Raw genomic sequence first — 23,341 nt, forward strand, 5'->3', positions numbered from 1 at the left:
TAGGCTGTAGCTGAGCCCCACACGAAAAAAGATCAAAGCCAAGTGGTTTGGAGTTTATCCAGGACAAGACCACCCACAGCAAAGACACACTTTCTGGGCTAAAGAGTTAGGACAAATGTAACTAACTTCTCAGGAGTTAGGAGTGAAGGGGAATCTTTCAAAGAGTTTTTCCAAAGACCACATAGGGAACTCATTTTACCACAAGATCTTTTCTAACTTTAAGGATTTCTGCTGTGGTCTAATTCAAGTTCATGATTCTATCCTCCTAAATTACTATTGTGAGGTGTTTTTATTTTCACTTATGGCCTACGCCTTCCTCTCACATAAGCCTTATGCGACCATCCCATGAATGCCATATATGTTTGTCTAAATATGCTTGTGTCTGCTTTTTATTTTCCAGATGGAAATTTTTTCACGTATACAAAACATGAACCTATTGGAGTATGTGGACAAATCATTCCTGTAAGTCAGTCCACCGTATCATTTTCTATGTTAATAACAAAATTCTAAGTAATTCTAGATTATTCCATTTGGTTATGAAGCATTCTCCACACAAGTTAATCTGTATATATTCGCTAAATGCGGAGACAATCTCTGTGCCTGGATTTATCACCGTAGCACACTTCTACATGCCTTACATTCCATACATACAATAAACCTTACACTTTCACTCATATATGCTATGTATGACCCATGCTTTACATGCGGGTGGCAACGTGGTAATCAGTGGGCCGTGTGTTGCAGGATGTCACTTTAAGAAAACAGGATCGACTAGCGTGATTCCCCAACACATTTTATCTCCTTGTTGGGACCGCTCATCACAGAGAAGGTAGCAACAACATTGTTCAAATCCTGAAAGAATTGTTTTTACGTGAAAAGCTGAACAATGGATCATAGTCTGCCTTAGATAAGTAAATCTGAAGTACTCTAAATTCTTCTTAGCATCTCTAATCATGACATTTCTGTTAAGCCCAGCAGCCAGGATGCTATCTAAATGATTTCACTTTGGCTGGCATACTCAAAGCTGCCAAATTAGAAAACAATTTGGCAAATTAGAAGTCCGTTGCTCAGGAGCTGGCAATGACAAATCTTTTGCTTCAGTAATACTGAAATATATGCACATCGCATTTGTAATGAATCATTCATTTTTTGAAATAATCTGAAAACTACATTGTCCTGAATCCTAACAATAGCTGATCTTTATTTTACTGTGATGAACTAGTCACTATGTTAAACCACTTGGCCTACTCCCTTGATTAATTTTGGGGCAACCTTCTGAGGTACACAAGGCTCTGATTTTTGCACAAAAAAGTAATTAACTTGTTTGGATTCATATGACTCCTCAATAAGTGACTTCTTTGTGTTTTAACAACACATTTGTCTTAAAAGAAGTGCTATTTAAGAATTCCACTAGGTAAATCACTATAGGAGTGGCCTACTAGGAGAAAGGGGAGAATTCATTTGTTAAACACACAAAATTTACAGTATTATTTAATAAAAAGGTCCAACTTCCCAGCCACGTGGTTGTATTTCTCTTAGTAGAGAAAAAGCTGAAAATGACATGCACAGACTAAGTTTAATTTATTTCTGGTCCTTTCCCATACCTGATTTATTTGGAGCTTTATAGCAATTTTTTTTCAAAATGTAAAGCTTTCTACAAGTTGCTGTCAATGCATTTAAGTAGACTACGCCAGATTACTTCAAAAAACTACAATTACTCTTCAGCATCTACCAGTGCGCAGAATGGAGAAGTCAGATTAGCAAATGTGTTTTCCAGCAGGACAAAGCCTCTATTGTTTCTCTCTAGTGGAATTTCCCGTTGGTTATGCTCATCTGGAAGATAGGGCCCGCCCTCAGCTGTGGGAACACGGTGATTGTCAAACCTGCCGAGCAGACGCCTCTCACGGCTCTCCACGTGGCATCTCTGATCAAAGAGGTAGGTATCCTAAACCAGGTCATATACAAGTAACTCAGGAGTCCTAATGTAGAACAGGAAGATTCCGTTTGGTGCTACTGTAAACTATGTACTCAGCAGGGATATGCGCTCCTGTCCAGGGATATGAATGCCTTTTGGCATGGCGACTGGCTTGCTTTCCTGGCAGTTAACCCAAATGAGCCTCTGCCCATGGGTGTACGGGAAGCCAAATGCAAACACTTGGTGTCTAAGTCACCCGATAATCACTTATTAATTTCTTTCGCTCATCCCTTGTGAGCTGCCACTAGTAATCTGGTGGTTCTCCAGCACTGTTTAAACTACTATGTCCTAGGAGTTCTTTGGTGGTATACCTAGAGAACTTTCTTGGCTGATAATCAAGAGGTTGGTGGTTCGAGGCCACACAGAGGGGCCTCATAAGAAAGGTCTGGCAACCTACTTCCAAAAAGTCATCCTTCAAAGACACATTGGAGTACAGTTTTATTTAGTTGTACAGGGCATCACTATGAGTCAGAATCAACTCAATGGGAATTGGTTATTCCACCGAGGTACCAGTTCGGCATCTCATGACATTCTTCCTCTATGTGTCTCTGTGATTTTTTCCTCCTCTTTATGAGATGGCAGTCATACAGGATCTGGACCCACGCCTCTCCAGTAGGAGCATGTTCACCTGGTTAATAACATCTCCAAAACCTGTTTCAAAAAGGAATTTTAATACGTACAGGAGTTAAGGCTTTTCCCCCCCAAAGACAAAATTCTGTTCCTAACACCATCAATACATTTTTGAGTTACTCTTATGAAAGTCATGAGCTCTCGAGGGGTAATGGTTGTGTGCTCATGTGAAAGCCAGAAGGTCAAGGCTTTGAAGTGCACAGTGGCGTGGTGCTGGATAAGACCCAGCGATCCGCTCCCTTGAAGCTAAAAGTGCAGAAACTCCTGCGAGGTGTTTCCATTCTGACCTACAGGTAGCTAGGAGTTGGGTTTGACTCAGCAACACACAACCACAACATTATGAAATTTGAGACAGCTGTCTTTAGATTTGTGATGTATAAAAGCCAAACATGCCTTTACCATTAGCAGAATGTTCCCCAGATAATGGCACATTTGCAGTTATTCTCTAGGGGTTAAGAAATAAAATGATAATAAACAGCCAAGCCCCTTTGATGAATTATGCTTTGTATGAGGCTCAGTAGTTCTCAGCTGCAAACAGAGAGGGGGGTGGTTTGAGCTCATCCACTGCTCTGTGGGAGAAACAAGTGGCAGTTTGAGGGTGTAAATAAGCTTTACAGATGTGGAACCCCCGGGTTGCTTCTCTTCTGCCCTAAAAGGTCTCTGTGAGTCTGAATCAGTTTGGCAGCAACAGGTTTGGGAGGAAAGATATGACAAGATCAGCGTAAAGACCCCGCTTTAAGCCGACAACTCCTCTTTGTTTTATAGAATTAAATTCTCTGTTCTGCTGTAACATTCTTTGCTCTGGCCTTTTAGGCAGGGTTTCCTCCCGGAGTGGTGAATATTGTGCCCGGTTATGGCCCCACGGCGGGAGCGGCCATTTCTTCCCACATGGACATCGACAAAGTTGCGTTCACAGGATCCACAGAGGTAAAGGTCATTTTCTCAGGCCAGTAATGTGAACGTCCAGGTCTCCGGCTGTCAGCAGCATGCTTTATCTAGCAACTTTTTTTTTTATAGCCAACGCCTCCTTAAAACAAAAGTTCCCGCTAATGATTTATTTCTTATTCTAGCCTTCACGTATGTTTATAGAACATAAGCAGATGTCGTTTGGAGGAGACGAAATAGCTGCCACAACCTCAGGGCTGCTCAAGTAAACCATCTCTGCTGTGCTCATTATCTTCCCTGCCCGTCACACACCATACGGTTGATGGTGGAAAATGAATTGGGCCGGTGCTTTGTATGAATGAATATAATTTTACTGTGCAGGTTATGAAAATGAAATAGCAGAGCCTCACCCTGGCCACCTTATAGGGGAGCTCTCACGTCCATGGACATTTTGAGAGGGAGCTAGAAGCGCTGCTTCCAGGTCGTCCATACTAGTCTGGCCTCACCTCTCTATCCCACGTCGGGCTCTAGTTTAACCATCCAGAACTTTTAAAGAGCAAGACCCAATAGCGGGCAATGCAACGAGAGACCTGGGGACCAGGATGGAATTATTTACTTCTCCGTCTGAGAGAATGAGTTCCTATCCACTGGGATTATTCTCTATCCTAAGCAAACACCAGGGCTAGAACCGCATTGTATCAAGCAGAACATTGTTGGAGACCTTCTTTTAAAGCAGGTGGCACACCTGTTTCAGGAAATGCAGAGTGCATTGTCTTTTCTGTGCGTGAGATAGAAATGAGGAGTGGATTTTTCTCCTTTTTGTAACGCTGCCCATGCAAATCAGAGCCAAGTCAGCACATGATAAGATTGGTGCAGGGCCCTGGGAGGGGAGTGACAGGATGGAATGAGGATGTTCAACTGTGTGTTAAAAGCTGTTCTGGGTTTTGACAAAAATGATTCTGACAAGGTCTCTACGATGCAAGCTTGTATTTAGTCTCCATTTATTCATTTACTTTTGGAAGGGTTTGATCTACTCCCATGAAATCTTGAGGCAAGATCAAAACATTAGCAGACTTAGCAATGCTATGTACTGCCCAGTAGCCTGTGCCGGGGTGGCACAGTAGTTAAATGCTCAGCTGCTAACCTAAAAGACAGTGGCTTGAACTCATCACCACGGTGGAAGAAATGGCTGGAGGAAATTCCAGACACTCCGGAATCCTTGTTGGACAGCCCTCCTCTGTCCTCCAGGGCCTCTGTGAACCAACTCAGTGTCACTGGGTTTGTGCTTTTGTTTTAAAAAGTAGGTCAGTGCCCACATACAACTTACACATATAGTCAGTAAGCATCCACTTCTCTTTCACTTTTGTCTTAAAATCTGATACAGATTTGTGAGTTTCTACGCAAGTAGATTCCTATAGTCTAAAGCTAAGTCTAATTTGAAAAGTACCTTGCTGAGGTGCCTCATGTGAACAGAAAAAAAAAACCACTTCATTTTGGTTGTTATTGAACAAGCTTATGCAGCAGAAACACATATCGCTTAGTTTTTTTGTAAATCCCTAATACTTTCCCTGGGGCATTAATGTTAAATATTCTTTAACCCAATGAATAGAAGTAAAATAAAATGGATCATCTTTTTAAAAATGATCATTTTAATTGATTTAGGCTTCAATAAAACAATGAAGACTGATCAATTATGAACCATGGGAAAGTTTTATAGATGAAAAACAGAAGTAACTACAGAGAATAATCTTGATGGGAAGTGATACACAGAGAAAGAACAATTTGGAGACAAGTCTTTCCCTGAAGAGAGGCAAGTAGCACGAATGGAGTCTAGCACAGCAGGACTCCTACCAACTGAGGTAGCAATACAGAGCACAGATCCAATGACTGTCTTCTACCTCGGTTGTTCAAAGACACAGCAGAGAAGAGAGAAGTGTGCAAGTGACCACTGGTAGTGTCCACAGTGACCACCACAGGAAATCCCCGATGAAGAGAGATCTGTAACGGTAGGACTGATCACCGCCACAGAGGAGGTGACAGTGTGTTGATGAACCTCTGTGGATACAAACAGCACACGCTGACATCCCCTCTTGAGGTAGTCCTCCATCAGGTCCTATAGGCAGTCCGTAGAAGAAAAGGTCCTTTTTGCCTGGGATCATTCGAGAAGAACTCATAGGGAACTGAAGATGTGAACTCGGTTCTAATGACTTGAAGTCCTTCCAGGTCTGAATGGGCACTTAATGCGGAGCACAGAGGTGAGATTTGAAGGATAGAGGCTGTGAGTAGATTGCTTTAACCCAACAGGGTTGTTTGGGGAGTTGAGAAAGGAGTACAACAGTTAAAGAGATCATTTGTGGTTGGGTCATTCTGGTCAATTTATGAAAGGTTTGAGGTTCTGATCGGAAGGAAGGATGATGTCCCTTGTAGCCTTGTACATCACGATCCACAGTCATGAGCTGTACTTCTTGCGCGTGAGCATTTTTGGTTTTGTTCTTTTTCTAACTCTGTCTGTCTAACTCACCTATGGCTCTCCTTCTTTAAATGTACAGACAACAAACCTTGAATTTTCACTTTTAATGTTTCTCCCAAATGAAACTGAACTACGGTGCACATATCCTGCGAGTTCAGAACACTAGGTAAGCCTGTCCTTCAGGAAAGCAGATTATGCCCTCCTTTGCAATGCTCCGCTGCAGGTTGGCAAGATGATCAAAGAAGCCGCCGGGAAAAGCAATCTGAAGAGAGTGACCCTGGAGTTGGGGGGAAAGAGCCCCTGCATTGTGTTTGCTGATGCTGACTGTAAGTGTAAGCCCTGGGCTGATTCCCCACCCCCCCACCCCCCATCACCTTTGGTGATATCTGATAATGCCATTCAGTGAACTTGAAGTCTACAAAAGGGCTTTCTTTGAACATCAAAGTGTAAATCTTCAATCACAGCACAAAATTACTCTTGAAAAATCTCATAAATTGTTCCACAGCTATATTCTATAGGCAAGTCTAACTTACCGATCATCTCTTCCTGCCTTAGAATAGCTTGTACTTTCCTCAGTAGGGACTATACGAGTTTTCTAGAGATGCCTTATCAAAGACTTGTAAACTGGGTGCCTGAGAATGATAGAAGTGTATTCTTGCACAGTTCGGGAAGCAAGAAGTCTGCAATGAAGGGCTTCAGGGCATTTTTCCTCTTCAAGTATCTAGCGGAAGATTCTCACCTCTTCCAGCTTCTTCTCGCCCGAGGGCTCTCTGGCTGTGGTGACACAGTTTCATTCTCTGCCACTGTCTTTGCCCGGTCATCCTTCCTCTCTGCCTGTGTCTCTCACTGTCTCGTCCCTTCTTCTTATTAAGACATCAGTTATTATTAATCATCTTAACTTTTTAACAACTGCAAAGACCCTGCTTCCAAATAGGTCATATTCACAGGTACTGGGGATTAGGATGTGAACCTATCTTTTGGGGGGACAAAATTTAACCCATAGTAAGGGCTACCATGAATATATTTTTCACTCTGCACTGTTACACTTTGCATTTAACAGGCTGACACAGAGGCTCATCCTCAGACATATTGAACAGAGACCAACTGCAGAGATAACCAGTTCATATCTGTCCTCGCCCTTAACTCCAGGCCACATACTCATGACATGACATGATCAGAAGATTAGACCTTCCTTCAAAATAATTTCTTTCTCTCCCCTCCACAGCAAATATAATATATATACATATACATATATATAATCATCTGTTATGATGACTGTACTCTACGATAATACCCTAGGTTCATTCTGTGTATACTGCCACGTAAAATCCCAAAGTTATTTCCTAAATTAGAGCCAGCAGCAAAAATAGCCATCTTTTTCTTTAACAATTGCAACATCTGCATGAGGCTATAAATGCAAATGATTCCTGGAACTACTTATCAAGCTAAAATGATCTCAGTTTTTCATTTTAAATAGAAAACATTATGTATGCTACAAACATGGCAAGATTCCTGAATTTGCCAAACTGCTTCTGCTGCAACGTAAACAGGTGTGACTAGTTCCTAATTAAACAATACCAAAGTTGTATAATATTGAATTAAACCATCAGCATTTAGAGAATTGTATAGAATGAAAACAGTTTTTCTCTCTGTTTAGTATCTATTAAAGAAATCAAAATCTTCCTTTTAAGAAACATTTTCACCATCCCCAAATAGATAATAAGTATTTATAGATATAAATGAAATAATATAGCATAGGCTTTGAAATCTCTTTCCTCGAAGAAAAGTGGTAAGGTTGAGAATAGACTCTGAGGATTAATTTTTATTATAAATATTTGAACTGTTGATAAGGTCATTGAGCAATTCTTTATTTATTCAGTGGAAATATCAGCTTTTCTTTGTCATCCAAATTAAAATCTGAGGTTGGAAAAAATGTTCAGTCTTATAGCTAATTTTAAATAGAAATTTCTGGTGAAGAACATTGGCAACATTTGGTTTATGAAGCTTTCCATCCACATTCTTGGGAAAGACATTATTAAAGTCACAATAATAGTTGACATTATCCCCAAACTTTACTATATATTACTATTTTCTTTGTAGCAATAATAGGTCTGGGAGATTAATTTGTCACTTGGCTGATAAAAAGGTGGCTATATTGAGCCACGATCCACCTACCCAACTGACATTCTGTCTATGAGTTCAGAGAAAGTTGGTCTGCCTCTTGGGTACCTACATAAAATGATACAACCTTTCGAAATGTCTCTTCTTTGGCCTGGTGTCTTTTTCTGCAGTGGACAATGCCGTTGAGTTTGCACACCAGGGATTGTTTTACCATCAAGGCCAATGTTGCATAGCTGCCTCCAGGCTGTTTGTGGAGGAATCCATCTATGATGAGTTTGTTCGGCGGAGCGTTGAGCGGGCTAAGAAGTATGTTCTTGGAAACCCTCTGACCCCAGGAGTAAATCAAGGCCCTCAGGTGAGTACAGAATAGAAAGAATAACTTTAATATTAGACAAGAAAAAAAGTATTATCTTTTACTTTCCTTCTTTGGCCTACCTTTTTATTTGGCAATATTTTTTCCTGCTTGTATATCTTTCTAGAAAAAAATGCAGTGCCAGTCTGGTAATTAAAGGAAATGCATCTACTTTTCAGTGGTAAAAGAAGTGTCTGTTTGGGTGTTGTCCAGTTCTCATATCTGGAATTTTTTTATTATTAATAATCCTTTTGCTGGGGGCTCTTACAGATCTTATAACAATCCATATTTCAATTCTTATCATCAAGTGTCTTCTTCTTTTACACTGTCCTTCTCCTTTGCCAAGCATAGTGTCCTTTTCCAGAGACTGGTGAAATGTCCAGAGGATGTGAGATAAAGTCATATATATATATATATATATACACACGCGCGCACACACACAAAGTATATAGTGTGGATATATGGTATATAGTGTCTATATGTGCATATACTAGATATGTGCACATACACACATATATACCTAAACATAAATCTATATGCATTCTGATATACATACACATATATGTATGTTTGCATGTATATGTGTATACAGGTATATGTATGCAACTACAATAGTATCCACTTAATATCCATCCTAGTCACATGACTTGAGAAGCGCATATGGAATGAAAAGCCAGATTCATGCTTCAGAGGGCACAGGGAGATTAAGGTCCTAAAGTAGACAGGGGACTTGACTTCACATGGAGGATGCGGGTCCTTGACTTTTTATTGACAAGCCAGAATCCCTTGGCTGGGTACAGAATACCTACCACCACTCCCTCTTCTGATTGTATGAAGTATCTTGTGATGATGTAAATATAACTCCCCGTGAAACCACTTGCCCGTGAGTCCATCTCGACTTCATGTGTGTCAGACTGAGCAGAGTGTACCAGAGGGCTTCCAGTGGCTGCTTTTTCAGAGCTAGGTCACTGGACTTTTCTTATCAGGTGCCGCTGGGTGGACTCAGACATGCCATCAGTCCGTCAGTGGGACACATCCTTTTGCATCACCCAGGGACCCCCAACCCAACACCTAAGTAGTTTCCTTCACCTGCTGGAGATGAAGGAGCATTCTCTTTTTAATGCAATCCAATGAAATCGTGTATACCCAGTGTCATGCCACGCTATAGAAAATGGTCACCAGTGCCCGCAGCACTTACGTTAATTTGAGTCTCAGGTTGGTGTATTCAGTCACTCAGTGCTGTGGGGACCTTCTCTGTGGCCTCAGAAGACAGACAGCCCGAGATGAAGGCGACAATCAAGAATGCCTATGTGAGTCAGGCGACAGGAGTACACTGTCAAGGGTGCTCCAGGTTTCCCCCCTGGATATGCTACTTTATTTATTTTCCCTTTCATCCATGCCTCTTGACGCCACCACACCTGAGCAAGAGATGCAGCATTTACTAGGGATTTGGACTCAGGGAGTTTCAGAAACTTTCCATCACCCAAAGTAAGAATTGAGGCAATGGTGGTTGTGTCATGCCTCTGATCCATTCATATCAACTCAACTCCTAGCAACCCATGGGACAGGGTTTCTCATAGGGTTTCCAAGGCCAAAATCTTTGAGGGTGAATGCTCAAGTCTTTTCTCCCACAGAACCACTGAGAGTCTCAACCTTGCAATAGGCAGGCAGCGTATTCTAACCAGTGCACCACCAGGGCTATTTTGTGACAATAAGAAAACAGACAAAAATACCAAATTCCCACCCAAAAATAAAATTAAACACGATCATCAAGTTGTTGCTGACTCATTCTGACTCAACAGGAACCTACAGAACTGGCCACCTGAGTTTCTGAGACTGTAATTCTCTATGGAATTAGAAAGCCCTGCTAATGGGTGGCACCCAATTCCAATGCACAAAGGAAAATCTTCCCCAGTAGGAATTCTGGACCCATTTCCTCCCTTTTTAAAAGAAGTGTTGAACAAACCACTTCAATGCTATCATGCTTGCCATATATTTGATTTGATGCATCAAGATTGTGACCGTGAAGTCCGATCAGAAATTGCAGACTTATCTGCTGACCAGTCCAGGCAGCCCGGAACTGGGGAGATGGTCAGGCTGTGGTCAGTGAGATAGATCCTGGTACCAAAGGGCATAGGCCAGGCCACAAGGCAGAAACAGACGGAAATAGAAGAATCTACATAGAGTCCAAATGATCTGAATCCCAACTGCTGTAAAGATATGAAATCAAAACCACTTTCTTCTTTCGCTCCTTTCACTTGACTAAGGACAACTGCACCCAGGTAAGTGTTTCACGAGGTCCACGGGCATTTATTCTCCAGGAAAGGAATGCGAGTTGCGTGGAAAGGTCTCCGTTCTCACGGCCTGATTTGTTTTTCTTACATAACGATAAGACAAATGTCAAGCGCAAGTATCTTTAAAGGTTTCTTTCCAGAAAAGTCATGAGAATAAAATATATCCAAAGAGTGAATCACAGCCGCTGTTTTTATTCAATAGTTGCCATAATAACAATGTGTTAGCATTTTGAATCCTGCGCGAACAGTTCCCACCCCGTGTTGTTACCACAAATCACTCACCCTCCGCCTGCCTCTTTTCTGACAATGTGTTCATGTAGATTGACAAGGAGCAATATGAAAAAATCCTTGATCTCATTGAGAGTGGGAAGAAAGCAGGGGCCAAACTGGAATGTGGAGGCGGCCCATGGGGGAATAAAGGCTACTTTATCCAGCCCACAGTGTTCTCCAATGTTACGGATGAGATGCGCATTGCCAAGGAGGAGGTAAGTCATTCCATTCTCTTCTCGTCCCTGGGTGGCCCCGCTTAGTCTGCACGTGTGCATACAACGTGTTCACTTGGGACATTCTTCTCGGCTCGTGTAACATCTTTTCAGTAAGTATTCTTCTCCGCATTTATCAGTGATAAGAGTTTCAGTAATTGGGGAGGCGGACTAAAGATGACATAGATTCCATTTAGCTGACCAAGAATTTCAAGCCAAAGGCAGGTTGGGAGGCAGAGCGGTGTCGAGGGGCTTCCTTCACAGCCTGAAAGTCATGGAAAAGAGAATTTGGTCTTCATATTGCTTTTTTCCCTCCCTTTGAGATGATAAAGTATTTATGTAATTGTGACAGTTTGTAAGTTTTATGGTGTTATCATTGTAGATTCACAAGCTGAAATAGTCCAGAAAGACCTCAAGCACTCACTCTCTACTACATTTCTCACTCTGCCACATCCCTGGCCCAGGGCCATCCCGTCTCTTAGACATAAGTGATAGATGGGTCACTAGTTCTTGAGAAACATCTGTTTGAGCAGTTCTCTGTTTTAGAAAAGTCTGCCTCTGGCTGGCTAGGACTCTCATAGTATGCATGCTGTCTCTGTTGTTCCCATATTTGCCTGCTGGTCCTTCTTATTGTAGTACTCTATGGATTGAAAAGTGTATCCACCCTCTATATTACTATCCACTTTCTGGGTTCTCTCAGCTCCGTATGTTTTTCTCATTATACTTCATAAGTTTCCTAGGCAAATATATTGTTGATAACCATTGGATGATCACAAAATATTTTAAAGCATGGTCCAGAGATGTGATAAGTAACTTTAACAAGATAGTATGCAGAACACACTGCAATCGAGTCGAATCTCTCCATCGGGTAAAATAGAGCTGGTCCTTATAGTTTTCAAGACTCTAAACTGTGAACTGCCAAAAGAATAAACAAATCTGTCTTGGAAAGGATAAAGAATACTCCTCAGAGGCAAAGATGGTGAGACTCCATCTCTCCTACCCTGGACATGCTATCCAGAGAACCCAGACCCTGGAGAAGTACATCGTGCTCGCTCAGGTAGCGGGGAATGAAAAAGAAGAAGGCCTTTGACAAGACGGGGTGAGCCAATCGTGACCCAGTCAGTGGCCTCATTCATGGGCTGCAGCATAAGAACAACCGCAAGCATAAAACAGGACCACGCAGCGCTTCATTCTGTCGTACACTGGGGTCGTTGTGAGTCAGGAACAACTCAGTGACTCCTAACACCAACAACTCTTTGGGGATCAGAACTTCTTTTGGGCTGGTGGGTTCAAACTGTTGACCTTGCAATTCGCAGCACACTGTAACCAAGGATGTCACAAGAGCTCTTTCGTTTGCATTAGAAGCTGTAAATAATCAGGACCATGGTGCTACTACATACTCTGATGTGGACATTAAAAGCGTGTTTAGCATTTATGATATGGCAGAGGACCTACAAAAGCTACTCAGCCAGAATGCTCCTTAGAAGCCAGGATGGCGAGATTCATCCCATGTACTATGGACGTATTAAGAGAGACCAGGTCCGAGGATATCATGCTTGGTAAAGTTGAGGGGCAGCGAGAAAGAGGAAGGCTCTTGATCAGATGGATGGACACAGTGGTTGCAACGATGGACTCAAACATAAGAACAATTGTGTGGATGGTGCGGGACCAGGTGGGGTTTGTTCTGTTGTGCTCGGACTTGTGACCAACTCCGTGGTGCCTAACAACAGCACCAGCAAGAACCAAGGAAAAACACCTTCACTGGAGAACGTATTTATTGTATTACTATCATACATATAGTAGAACAGTTCGATTGCTATTTCAAAGTAACAGCCTAGGAATGTATGATATATTACATCCAGATTTTGTAAGGTGCAACGGTAGTTGTAATCTATATACTTCTCAGGTTGAAATGTGAGTATAATGGTAAGGTTTACAACTTTTGGTCTCATACACACTCTCCATTAAATGCCATCTGCTACACCTGTGATTCTTTGATCAGTGGTGAACATCAGACAATGATTTCTCTTTTCAGGTTTCTGCCTCCCTCTCATTTACTTTTCCAAGAATTCCCTAGTCAGGCAGTAACACTCAGTCAATCCTCTTTTGTTTCAAATGTTAGCAGAAATCTAAACTAAATGGCTTTTAAAGAAGTCTGATTCTCTTTGTCCCACTTGGGACTGAGATGATGCTCAAACAAGTTCAGTGAGGCTGTGTGAATCGAAGAGTCTACGGCCAATGGAGCTGGGTTCAAGCTGCACTCCGCCAAGGGTAGAGATCGTGTTCTGGTCTGTGATTTCACCCGCTGCCAATGAACTCGTGCTTTGGGTAGGACACATTGGCTGGGGATTTAAACATTTGTAGTAGTAAATCCTCCCTTTTGGTATGTGAGAACTGCATAAGATTTAGCTACAGAATAGTAGCAGAAGGAAAATTCAGGTCGTCTCACTAGCTCTGTTTCCTTAGCATTCCGATTTCCCTGGCGCCTAGCTAATTCTCTGATACCCTGGTCCAATAGAATAACGGATGCACTTATCACTGGTATACTGATAGATAAAGCAGGTATTATTAATAATATTTGCCTAATATAATAATTTATTCAGTAGAATAAGCATTGTTTTCTCTGGTTTGATATTTATATAATAATTTCAAAGATAAGTAAAACTTTGGAAAGAACTTTAAATGTTACTACAGGGCAAATAAATGCTGAAGTTAATGGCTTAATATATCTTCCTAAGTTCTTAAAAGTCATATAACATCTAGAAATGTATTGTTGCTTTAATTATGTATATAACCCACCCTGTTACGAAAAGAATTTAACAAATGACTGTAAGCTGACTTAACTTAGCATTCTGATACACACAGACTTAAAAAAAGTAGGAAATTCTTAACTATTTTAAGATATTTTGTAGAGGAAAGTGAGCTGTACAGTAATTTAATCTTAACCTATTGTTTGATCCACTTCATTCCCTTTTCTGTGGTATAGATATTTGGACCAGTCCAGCAAATCATGAAGTTTAAGTGTTTAGATGACGTAATCAAGAGAGCAAACAGCACTCCCTATGGTCTATCAGCTGGGATCTTCACCAAGGACCTTGACAAAGCAGTAACCGTCTCCTCTGCACTGCAGGCTGGGACAGTGTGGTAAGTCAGCCCTAAGTAGCAGAGTATCCACTCACTGGTGACCACATTGAAAGATGACCTTAAGTTTCTCAGACTCCGATTGTTCATTTGGAATCATGTGATCTGCTGGAAACATAATTGCTGCCTTAAAAAACCATCACAATAACAATTAAAAGCTCATTTCTAACTTCCTGAAATTACTCATCTAAAGTATTTCATTGATGGGATTTTTTTAACCGCAAAAGAGAATTGATCATTATTTAATATTGACTCAATGCTAGGCACCGTCTGTATTCATTTAGATGACTCACTTTCTCCAACGGGACATTTCTCAGCTCTCTGTTATTTACATTGAGGTCATCCATCTCCATTGTAGACTAAAAACGATCAAACCTGTTTCTAGGCTTTTGAACAAATACACATATTAAGTTGTGTTTTTGTTTGTTTTAATTTTGGAATAAGAGACTTACATTGACCTTTGCATAAGTATTTCATTATGGTATCATTGCACTCAATGTCTAGGGAATCCTAACATAAGGGTCTATACCATCAAAGCAGACAGGACTGTGTTCTCATCGCTTTATGCCCTAGAACATAATTCCTTCTGCCTTTGTCCCAGGATATTAAAGCGTCTATAGTTATATCAAGCCAACTACTTAATTGCAGAGTTTCTGAGCTCCTACCCAGTAATTTCAAAATACCTTATTCTATAACTTTAAGAATAATTTCTAAAAGCTGAGATAAGCTATGTTTTTAAAAAGAAAATCTTGTGTTTTTGCTGAAAGTTTACATATCAAATTAGCCTCTCATTTAACGATTATTAAATATGGTTCAATGACATTGGTTGCATTTTCCATAATTTTTCAGCGTTTTCATGATTTCCCTTCTGACTATTTCTATGAAGCTCGCTTCCCTGACCTCCTCCCCTTTAATCTCATCTTTGTTTTAGAGCAAAGGTTGATCACTGGTTTCATAAAGATAATTACTTCAAGAGAACAGCATATTGTTTATAAACTAATCTGCCATTGAACCAAACGATAACCTCTGGGAGGGCCTTCTGTCCCAAGCTGAAAGGATATCATAGGGTGGTAATCCCACCCAGTTGAGGAAGTTGGCCATTTGTTTTAGGAATTTGAGTTTGGCTCTACATTTTTCTGCTGCATCATCAAGCTCTGTGGGCTCAGGATGGATGAGGCCATAGTTCCTGTGGGCTGTCTTGCAAACTAGTTTATAATTTGAGTCTTTGATTCGCTCCTTTCTCTTTTTTTCCTCCAGAAAAGTAAAGACAAATATTAGCAAGCTGGGTTTCTGCAGTGTGTTTAGTTCAATGACTCTCTGCCTAGTGGAGAAGCATGGATAACAAATACTCCAGGAATTGGGAGAGCAAATGTTTTAACTGAGAAAACACGGGGATGTTATCTTAGACGTGATGCAATGACCAAACTCTGCTATCGACATGAGGCAACTGATTTGAAAATCAACGTTTTCCACTTAAAATAACGGCATGAAAAAGGAAAACGTTAACAAACAAACAAAAAAGATTATCTATTTCTACACACATCATAAAACAATCAGCTACTGGAGATCAACATGGCAGCATTTATTTATTTATTTAAAATGTCAAAAGGGTGAGGACAAAAGGAGGAATGGGGACACGAAACACAAGAAGGAAATGGGATAAGCGAGGTTATGCTGAGGGAATTGCAACCAATAAGATGATGCAAAATGTGTTTCAATTGCTGAATGTAAAACTGATGATCTGTAAACCTTCACCCAATTCAAAATAAAAGTTTTTAAAAACATGTTTTCTTCTCAACACTAAGAATTATATTGTTAATTAGATGTTACTGTTTCACCCAAGAAGATTTAAAGTTAAGATACTGTTCATGATCCTCATAATTGCATTGTGATTGCACCCTAATTTTCATCTCATATCATAATATTGATGTTTAATTAAAATTCTTCAAGTTTTTATAATTATAATGTACATATATGAGCCTATTGAAAGACTTTTGGAAGTATGCCAATGCATAAAGAAATTACTGATTATATCCAATTTCTCCGGAGGCCTTTAGCTATGCAAGTTAGGTCATTAACCAAATAATGAAAACCTGGACTGAGTAACTCAGTACATATTCAATTTGCAAAACAATTTTGACTTTCAGCTTAAATTTCAAGGCTCACTAGAATCACAAAACGTATCATAAAGAATAAAGAACCCCTACCTAGCAGGCTCAACTCTCTATCAAACCATATCCTTCCCTCCAAGACACATTGACTCTTCTTTTTCTTCTATTGTAGTTCAGGTGAGATTTTACATATCGCATCACCATTATTATATTTAACAATCTAAGTAACTTAGCAAATCTTCCAACCTCCTGTCCTGCCCTCTCCCCCCTTTTCCCATCTGTCTCTTAAAGAGTGGTATCTTCCCCTTCACTCGTGTTATTCCTACTTCTATAATCCAGATCGCGGCTTTTCATGAACATAATACTACCAGGATGTCTGTCCATACTTACAGATACACCTGTCTCTTTATTTTGATGTAATATAGATGCATATACATCTAGTTAAGGTGATGACTTCTTTTTACATTGTATATGTATTCCTCCACAATTAAGGGGATTTATTAGGTAAGTTAGTAGGTTAACACAAGTCAGAATCAGTGAACAGTCAGGGGACAGTCATTGGTCCACAGCAACACCTCTCCTCAGCCATTGGCCAAGCCTCCTCTGGTCCTCAGGCCCCCTCAGTCATGTGATCCCTTGGCCTCTGTTATCAGACACCAGGAAGCTTGCCTGTCACTCTGTCTCTATTGTACATTTATCACTGTACTTAATGATGCATATTGAAATTAATGGAATTTTTAAGATGCTCTTTGATATCTAAAATTCCAAAATTAGGAATTAGTAAAAGGTTAAATATGTCCTAAATAGATCTCCTTTCTTCTCCAGGGTGAATTGCTATAGTGTGGTGACTGCCCAATGCCCCTTTGGAGGATTCAAGATGTCTGGCAATGGACGAGAACTGTAAGAATCACTTTCTATTAAAATGAGCCCTTATCTAAATGCAAACATCTACCATTACTAGTGAAGTAATCCAGACCAAACCTTTTATACATATTGTGTCTTGCTCTTCTCCCTAGCCCTCCTCTTCTTTCCTCCTTCCTTCTTTCTTTCTGTGCTTTTTGTTGTTGTTGTTTTTGTTGAGATCTAGACCACCAAATAATTTATCAGATGCTCATTGTCCCCAAAAGTTTAGAAAGGTAATGGGAAATATAATTTATTAAGGTCCCACTTTTCACAAATGACCACATCAATGCACTTTGCATGAATATTAAAATATGTGTCTGCTTTTTGAAGTGTTTGTCGTATAAATGAATGCATATCTATTTGGAAAAATATTTCCAGAAAATAAATAGAATCTCAAATTGACAATTTTTCTAGAAACTCAACTCACTGTCATTGAGGTGATTCCAACTCACAGAGAGTCATGGAGTAGGGTAGAACTGCCCCTGTGTGTTTGGAAAGTATAGCTCTTTGCAGGAATAGAAGGCCTTATCTTTCTCCCACAGGGAAACTGGTGGAAACCAGCTTCTTCTCAGGACAAAGACAGGGCATTGTACTGCGGGTACTGTATGAAACACACAGGGGCCATTCTACCCTGTCATGCAGAGCCACTAAGAGTCAGAATTGACATGATGACATTGAGTGAGAACTTTGCAGTTAGCATGACACATATGCCACCAGTGTTAGAAGTGTACAGATATAAGTGCATACTAGTTCTTTGAATGTAACTCTTCAATAAGTGGATTATATACCTTTAATGAATATGTGTGTATGTAAGACAATATATTCTCATTAGTTGAAATGTTATATATTGATGTATATTCTAAAATTTTAATTATTCTGGATGAACCAGTTTGGGTACTAAAACATAAAGTTAAATTTGACTAAGAAAAGTATTGTATTTTATAATCATAGTTACGTTGAAACTACATACACAAATAATTATAAACCAGTTGCTTTCAAACCAGGATACTCAGATCTTTTTTTAATGTGTACACACACAAATGTATACACAGAAAGTAATTTTGTTCACTAAATTTTAACCACTTTATGTCTTAAAATTTTTCTTACACTTAAATGATATTTAAAAAGTCATAGACTCATCCTATTAAACATTATAGAATGAAACATATTGAAACTACCTGTCATAAATTGCAAGCAAAGATGAATACTCAAGATCAGGACCTGTTTCAACCCAAGTATGTCAATAATCACACTTATTACTCTTGAGAATTGCAAGTGCCTATTAACTCAAAATTCAATAAAACCCCTATTAACTAAATTAATGGGGTCATTTATCTAAGTCTTAGAGATAAAATGCTTATTAAATAATATATTAGAATAGGGTTCAGAAAACCGAGGCTAAACCCTTTAATTACTTTAAAAGAGCATGCTCACTGAAGCTTTAAAAAAAGGTATTTTCAGAAGTTCAATTGCCCAAGAAAGTAATCAGTGTAAGAGGATTAGGTTGCCCAGAAGATGTCTTCTACAGACCTCTCTGTACTATAAAGACAAAGGAGGTAAAGGAGGATCAAGATCATTTTCTTCTTTAAGCCTACATGTGCAGGGGTTGCATCATTTTAAGAGTACATCTATAGACAGTCATTTGATCCTCCCATCAAAACAATACAGAGAATAATTTTGCACAGTCACTTTTGTTTCTTCCACGGAGGGCAAATTAAAGTCAGTTTTCAAAACTAGTAGGAGGTCCCAATAAATGTAACTGATAACAAGGTACCAGGGTCCAAAAAGGTCCACTTTGATTAATTCTTGATCCTTTGCTTGTACTGAAAAGTCACCATCAGGGGGAAAGTTATATAGGCCAATGGAAGGCACTTCAGGAGAATGTATGAAGGGAAAGATGCAAATGCAAAAGGCTGCAAAGCTTGACTAGTCCACCCTGTTAACAAGAATTCCTTCTCTTGATCCCTCCTCCTCCTCCTCCTCCTCCGTCTTCTCCTCCTCCTCTTCCTCTTAAAATCTAACAATACATGTCAGGTTTGGGTTTGCCAAGATTAAAGAAGATTGTTAAAAGCATGACGATAAAAATATGTTTAAATCCCTGATAGGACAGGTTGACACACCTTAGCAGAAAAGCAGGAACATAGTCCAATTGTGCTACCTCACTCACTGCTTCTGTGCCGCTCACACATGGCAAATACAAGCTGCGCTTGAGCTTAGCCTGTTGCTGTTGGGTGATTATATATGGCTACTTTACCTAGGAACAATGGTAAGGATGATGCAGGACCAGGCACTGTTCCATTCTGTTGTGCATCAGGTCGGTGTGACTTGGAACTGACTCAGTGGTACCTACCACCACAAACAACATCTGCCCCTCTTGTGCTATATCTCTCTTATCTATTTTCACCTAAAGACTAGACATTATAGAAACTGGGTTGGACGGAAATGCTTCAGTGGTTACCTCTCTTTTAGTCAAGCAGAAGAATGTAAGAAACTGGCAATTTGTGTGCCCATCAAGTTAGAGTGCATAATTACTTAAAATGCAAGACATTTTGAAAAGAACGTTTCCCACAGCAGGATTTATCTCATGGTTGGCAAGTCACTCTTCCAAATGCCTTTGTCCTCTGCACACATTTCCCAGTCTCCCTAGCCAGATAAGCAAGAACTAACTGGTGCCAAATCATGGATTATAAACTATTTATGGCTTGTGCTAACAAATGCGGCCTCTTCTTTCTAGGGGAGAATATGGCCTTCACGAATACACAGAGGTCAAGACAGTAACAATGAAGATTTCTCAGAAAAATTCATAAAGAAATCCCACCAGAGTGGAAAGAAGAAACTTCAATTACGAAGGATCTCCTTCAGTCGCTAATATAGTGGATTTTACATAAAAACCATATGTTCTTGATATTTTCAAATAAGTGAATCACATTAGCATTAATACCACATGTAAGAAATTTGACATGTAGCTTATTCTGAATTATTTGCCTTCTGATATGTGATCCCAAGTTCTATCCTACAAAGCAGATGGATTGGGAAGAATGATCTCTGTTGCTGGATAGTAGTCATCACATCTCTTTTCATTGTAGCTACTTTTCCAGAACAATCTTTGTATAGAGAGGAGGACCAGCTGTTATTTAGATTCTTTCCCGTAACCATCCCTGAACGTACTCAACACACATGCTAACTGCTAAGTCAGGGTGCACTGCCCCTAATAGTTGTGAAACCATTCCTGTCGCATGAGATGTTTCCTAGAAGGTGCTGCCTGAAATACTTAGCTGTAATCTGAATAGAAACCTCAATAAAAACAACCTTGCATGATTTTTTTAAGTCTGATTTTTTTTAAGTAGAGCTTTCAGTTATGGTGATTTATTCTCCCTATCAGTCGACCACGGTGTTACAGTTAAATTGAGCATAAACATGTATTTTAAAATAAAAGTCTAGCCCACCCATTTTTAAAAGAATGAGTAAGCATATTTTACTTTCCTTAGGAAATATATTTCACGTCTCTGAAATTTCAGGTTTAAAATGGATGGCTTCAGTCATTCAGGTTCTGAGAAGCATGCTTGGTGTTGTAAAAAGCAGAGGAGAAAGGCTAGTATATTTTCCCAATATATGATTCTCGGAAAAGAAAAGTAAACATGTATAATTAAAATGAGACTTGTAAGAATCATATTAGCATACATAGTATCATACCAGCAAAGTAGTAGTAAAATCCTACTGGAAATATGGATTGATCTTGTAAAGGAAATTTGACTGAATGTGAGCCTTACAAATAAGCACATATGATGATAATAATGAACATAAGTCAAAATCTCCTCTTTTCCACTGCTCTACCACAAACTGCCTATGTATCACTTCATGTGGCCATATTGCTTGAAGCTAGGTCAGATCTCACAAGTTTAAAGACACAGTCCTCTAGACAATCACGTAAGCCCAAGACTCATATACCAGCTATTTTCGGGGAGTCCTCACTGCACTCTCCTCTGACCTACCAGCTTCAAATTTGGGGTGTCCAACTACTTCCCTCAGGAGACCTCCTATTAACTCCAGGACCCTCAGCATCTCCTCCTGGTCCCACTACTCCCTTAGGTCAAAGTATTCACTACACCAACTCAAAGGATTCATAAAAATGTACTATGCTCACAATTGCAATCGTATTAAGGAAAAATAGGATACCATTTGTGTTAGTCTGGGTACTTTAGAGAAACAAAGTCACAGAAACTCATATGTATAAGAGAGAGAGTTTTATATAAAGGGTAAGTGCACTTCAAGAAAACATCCCAACCCAGTGCTGCCCAAACCCACAAGTCCAGCATTAACCCAGTTGTCTGACACCAATCCACAAAGTCCTCATCCAACTCACAAAACACACAGTGAACCATGTAAGCATATCTCAGCGCTGGCAGGGTTCTCCACACAGCTGCTGCAGCACCCAGGGCTGCATCGGGGTAGGTCCATGCGGCTTTTCCTCGGGGATATCTTGCAGGAAGTGAGCCTTGCCAGTTGACGCAGGGAACTAGCTAAAGCAGCTGCACCCTGGTCAGACCATTACAAAGCAAGAGACCTGAGAACTTGAAAGGTGAGGTTCACGGAGCCATTTATCTTTCCGTCCTTCAATTAACCCCACATGGGTTTATCAGCCAGGCTGGCACAATAAACTTTAACTAACTTTAACTAACTCACCATTGAAGAGATGCATGGGACAAAATCTGAGTGGGTTCTTAATGAAAGTGTCCATGTCCCATAGAAGAACATGACACCCTCCTCTGTACACTGATACCCTACATGAACCATGAAGTTCATGAAGCTTCTATGTCAAGGGGTCTAATTATGTGTGCATAATTGACTGTATTAACCCACCTCCCTTGAGATCAGCTGAGATAGTACCTTTTGGCCTCTTGAGCCCCACCTGAATCATCATTAGCATAACTTCTCAGGTGTAGTCTTATGTTATATGTAACCAATCACCTCCATTACTCAGAAAATGCCAAGGACTTAACATCCTTCCTTAGGAAGCAAAGACAAAGACCAAATTACGCTGGGTAAAGTTAATGAAAACCCATTTATTGTAGGTTTGCAATAATTAATAAGGAAAGAGTCTCCCAGGAGAGGGTGGAGAAACCTGGAATAATCTTATATGTTCTCCTATGGAATATCAAAATGCATACTAACATATCCAAGTTTCTAAGAAATCGTGCAACTCATTTAGCTTTATTTGAATGAGTATTCCCAAATGCATTTGATTAGAGAACCTGTCTTTATCCATCCTCATTGACCACCAATTCACATGAAAAAAACACACATGGGAAAATGCTATTCTACATAATGAATTAACATGTACTGCTTTGTGGAAAAGCTGGATATCAAAAGAGAACTGAATATTGGTTGCTTCTGAATCACATCAACCCTTCAGGGCAGAGTAGAACTTTCCCTGTGAGTTTCCCAGAGTGTGTAAATGTTCACAGAAGTAGAATGATTCAGCTTTCTCCTGTGTACAAGGTTGTAGTTTCAAACTGCTGACCCAGCAGTTAACAGGCCACTGTGTAACCGTGTTGTAAAATTAACTGGCTCATAAGGACATACTTATGTCCCCATACAAATAATGTCCTTTTTGCTCCCCTACTTTCTCCAACAAGTCACAGCTCAAGTGAAATACATTGTGTGCATTCATACCCAAAGTCATCGAGTCAATTCTAACTCATAATGGTCTTTTAAGACAGAGTAGAGCAGTTGCAGAGGGCTTTTGAGATTGTACATCTTCTCTGGAGCAGGCAGCCTCTGCTTTCTCCTGAGGAGCCTTGATCCGTGCTCTATTATTTACGGCAAACTTACAATAAATGGGTCTGCATTACCTTTGTGCAGATTAATTTTGTCCTTGGTTTCTAAGAAAGGAAGCTAAGTCCTTGGTGTTTTCTGAGTAATAGAGACCCTTTGGTTACATAGAAGCATAAGACTACACCAGAGAATTGATGCCAAT

The 23,341-nt window shown here is 40.0% G+C and overlaps 1 protein-coding gene across 1 annotated transcript in view; it reads left to right on the plus strand.

Moving 5' to 3' along the window:
- ALDH1A1 (aldehyde dehydrogenase 1 family member A1) overlaps nt 1–20,682 on the plus strand; it is a 54,247-nt gene extending 33,565 nt beyond the window's left edge. The window contains exons 5-13 of the mRNA XM_075560541.1: nt 401–462; nt 1,808–1,936; nt 3,419–3,532; nt 6,184–6,286; nt 8,252–8,436; nt 11,048–11,212; nt 14,196–14,353; nt 17,287–17,361; nt 20,099–20,682. Coding sequence (XP_075416656.1) covers nt 401–462; nt 1,808–1,936; nt 3,419–3,532; nt 6,184–6,286; nt 8,252–8,436; nt 11,048–11,212; nt 14,196–14,353; nt 17,287–17,361; nt 20,099–20,171 — 1,064 coding nt within the window. The 3' untranslated portion in view covers nt 20,172–20,682. The remainder of the gene's footprint in view (nt 1–400; nt 463–1,807; nt 1,937–3,418; nt 3,533–6,183; nt 6,287–8,251; nt 8,437–11,047; nt 11,213–14,195; nt 14,354–17,286; nt 17,362–20,098) is intronic.
- The last annotated feature ends 2,659 nt before the right edge of the window (nt 20,683–23,341 follow it).

Source organism: Tenrec ecaudatus, chromosome 10 (assembly GCF_050624435.1).
Source record: "Tenrec ecaudatus isolate mTenEca1 chromosome 10, mTenEca1.hap1, whole genome shotgun sequence".
In the NCBI taxonomy this organism is placed as follows: Eukaryota; Metazoa; Chordata; class Mammalia; order Afrosoricida; family Tenrecidae; genus Tenrec; species Tenrec ecaudatus.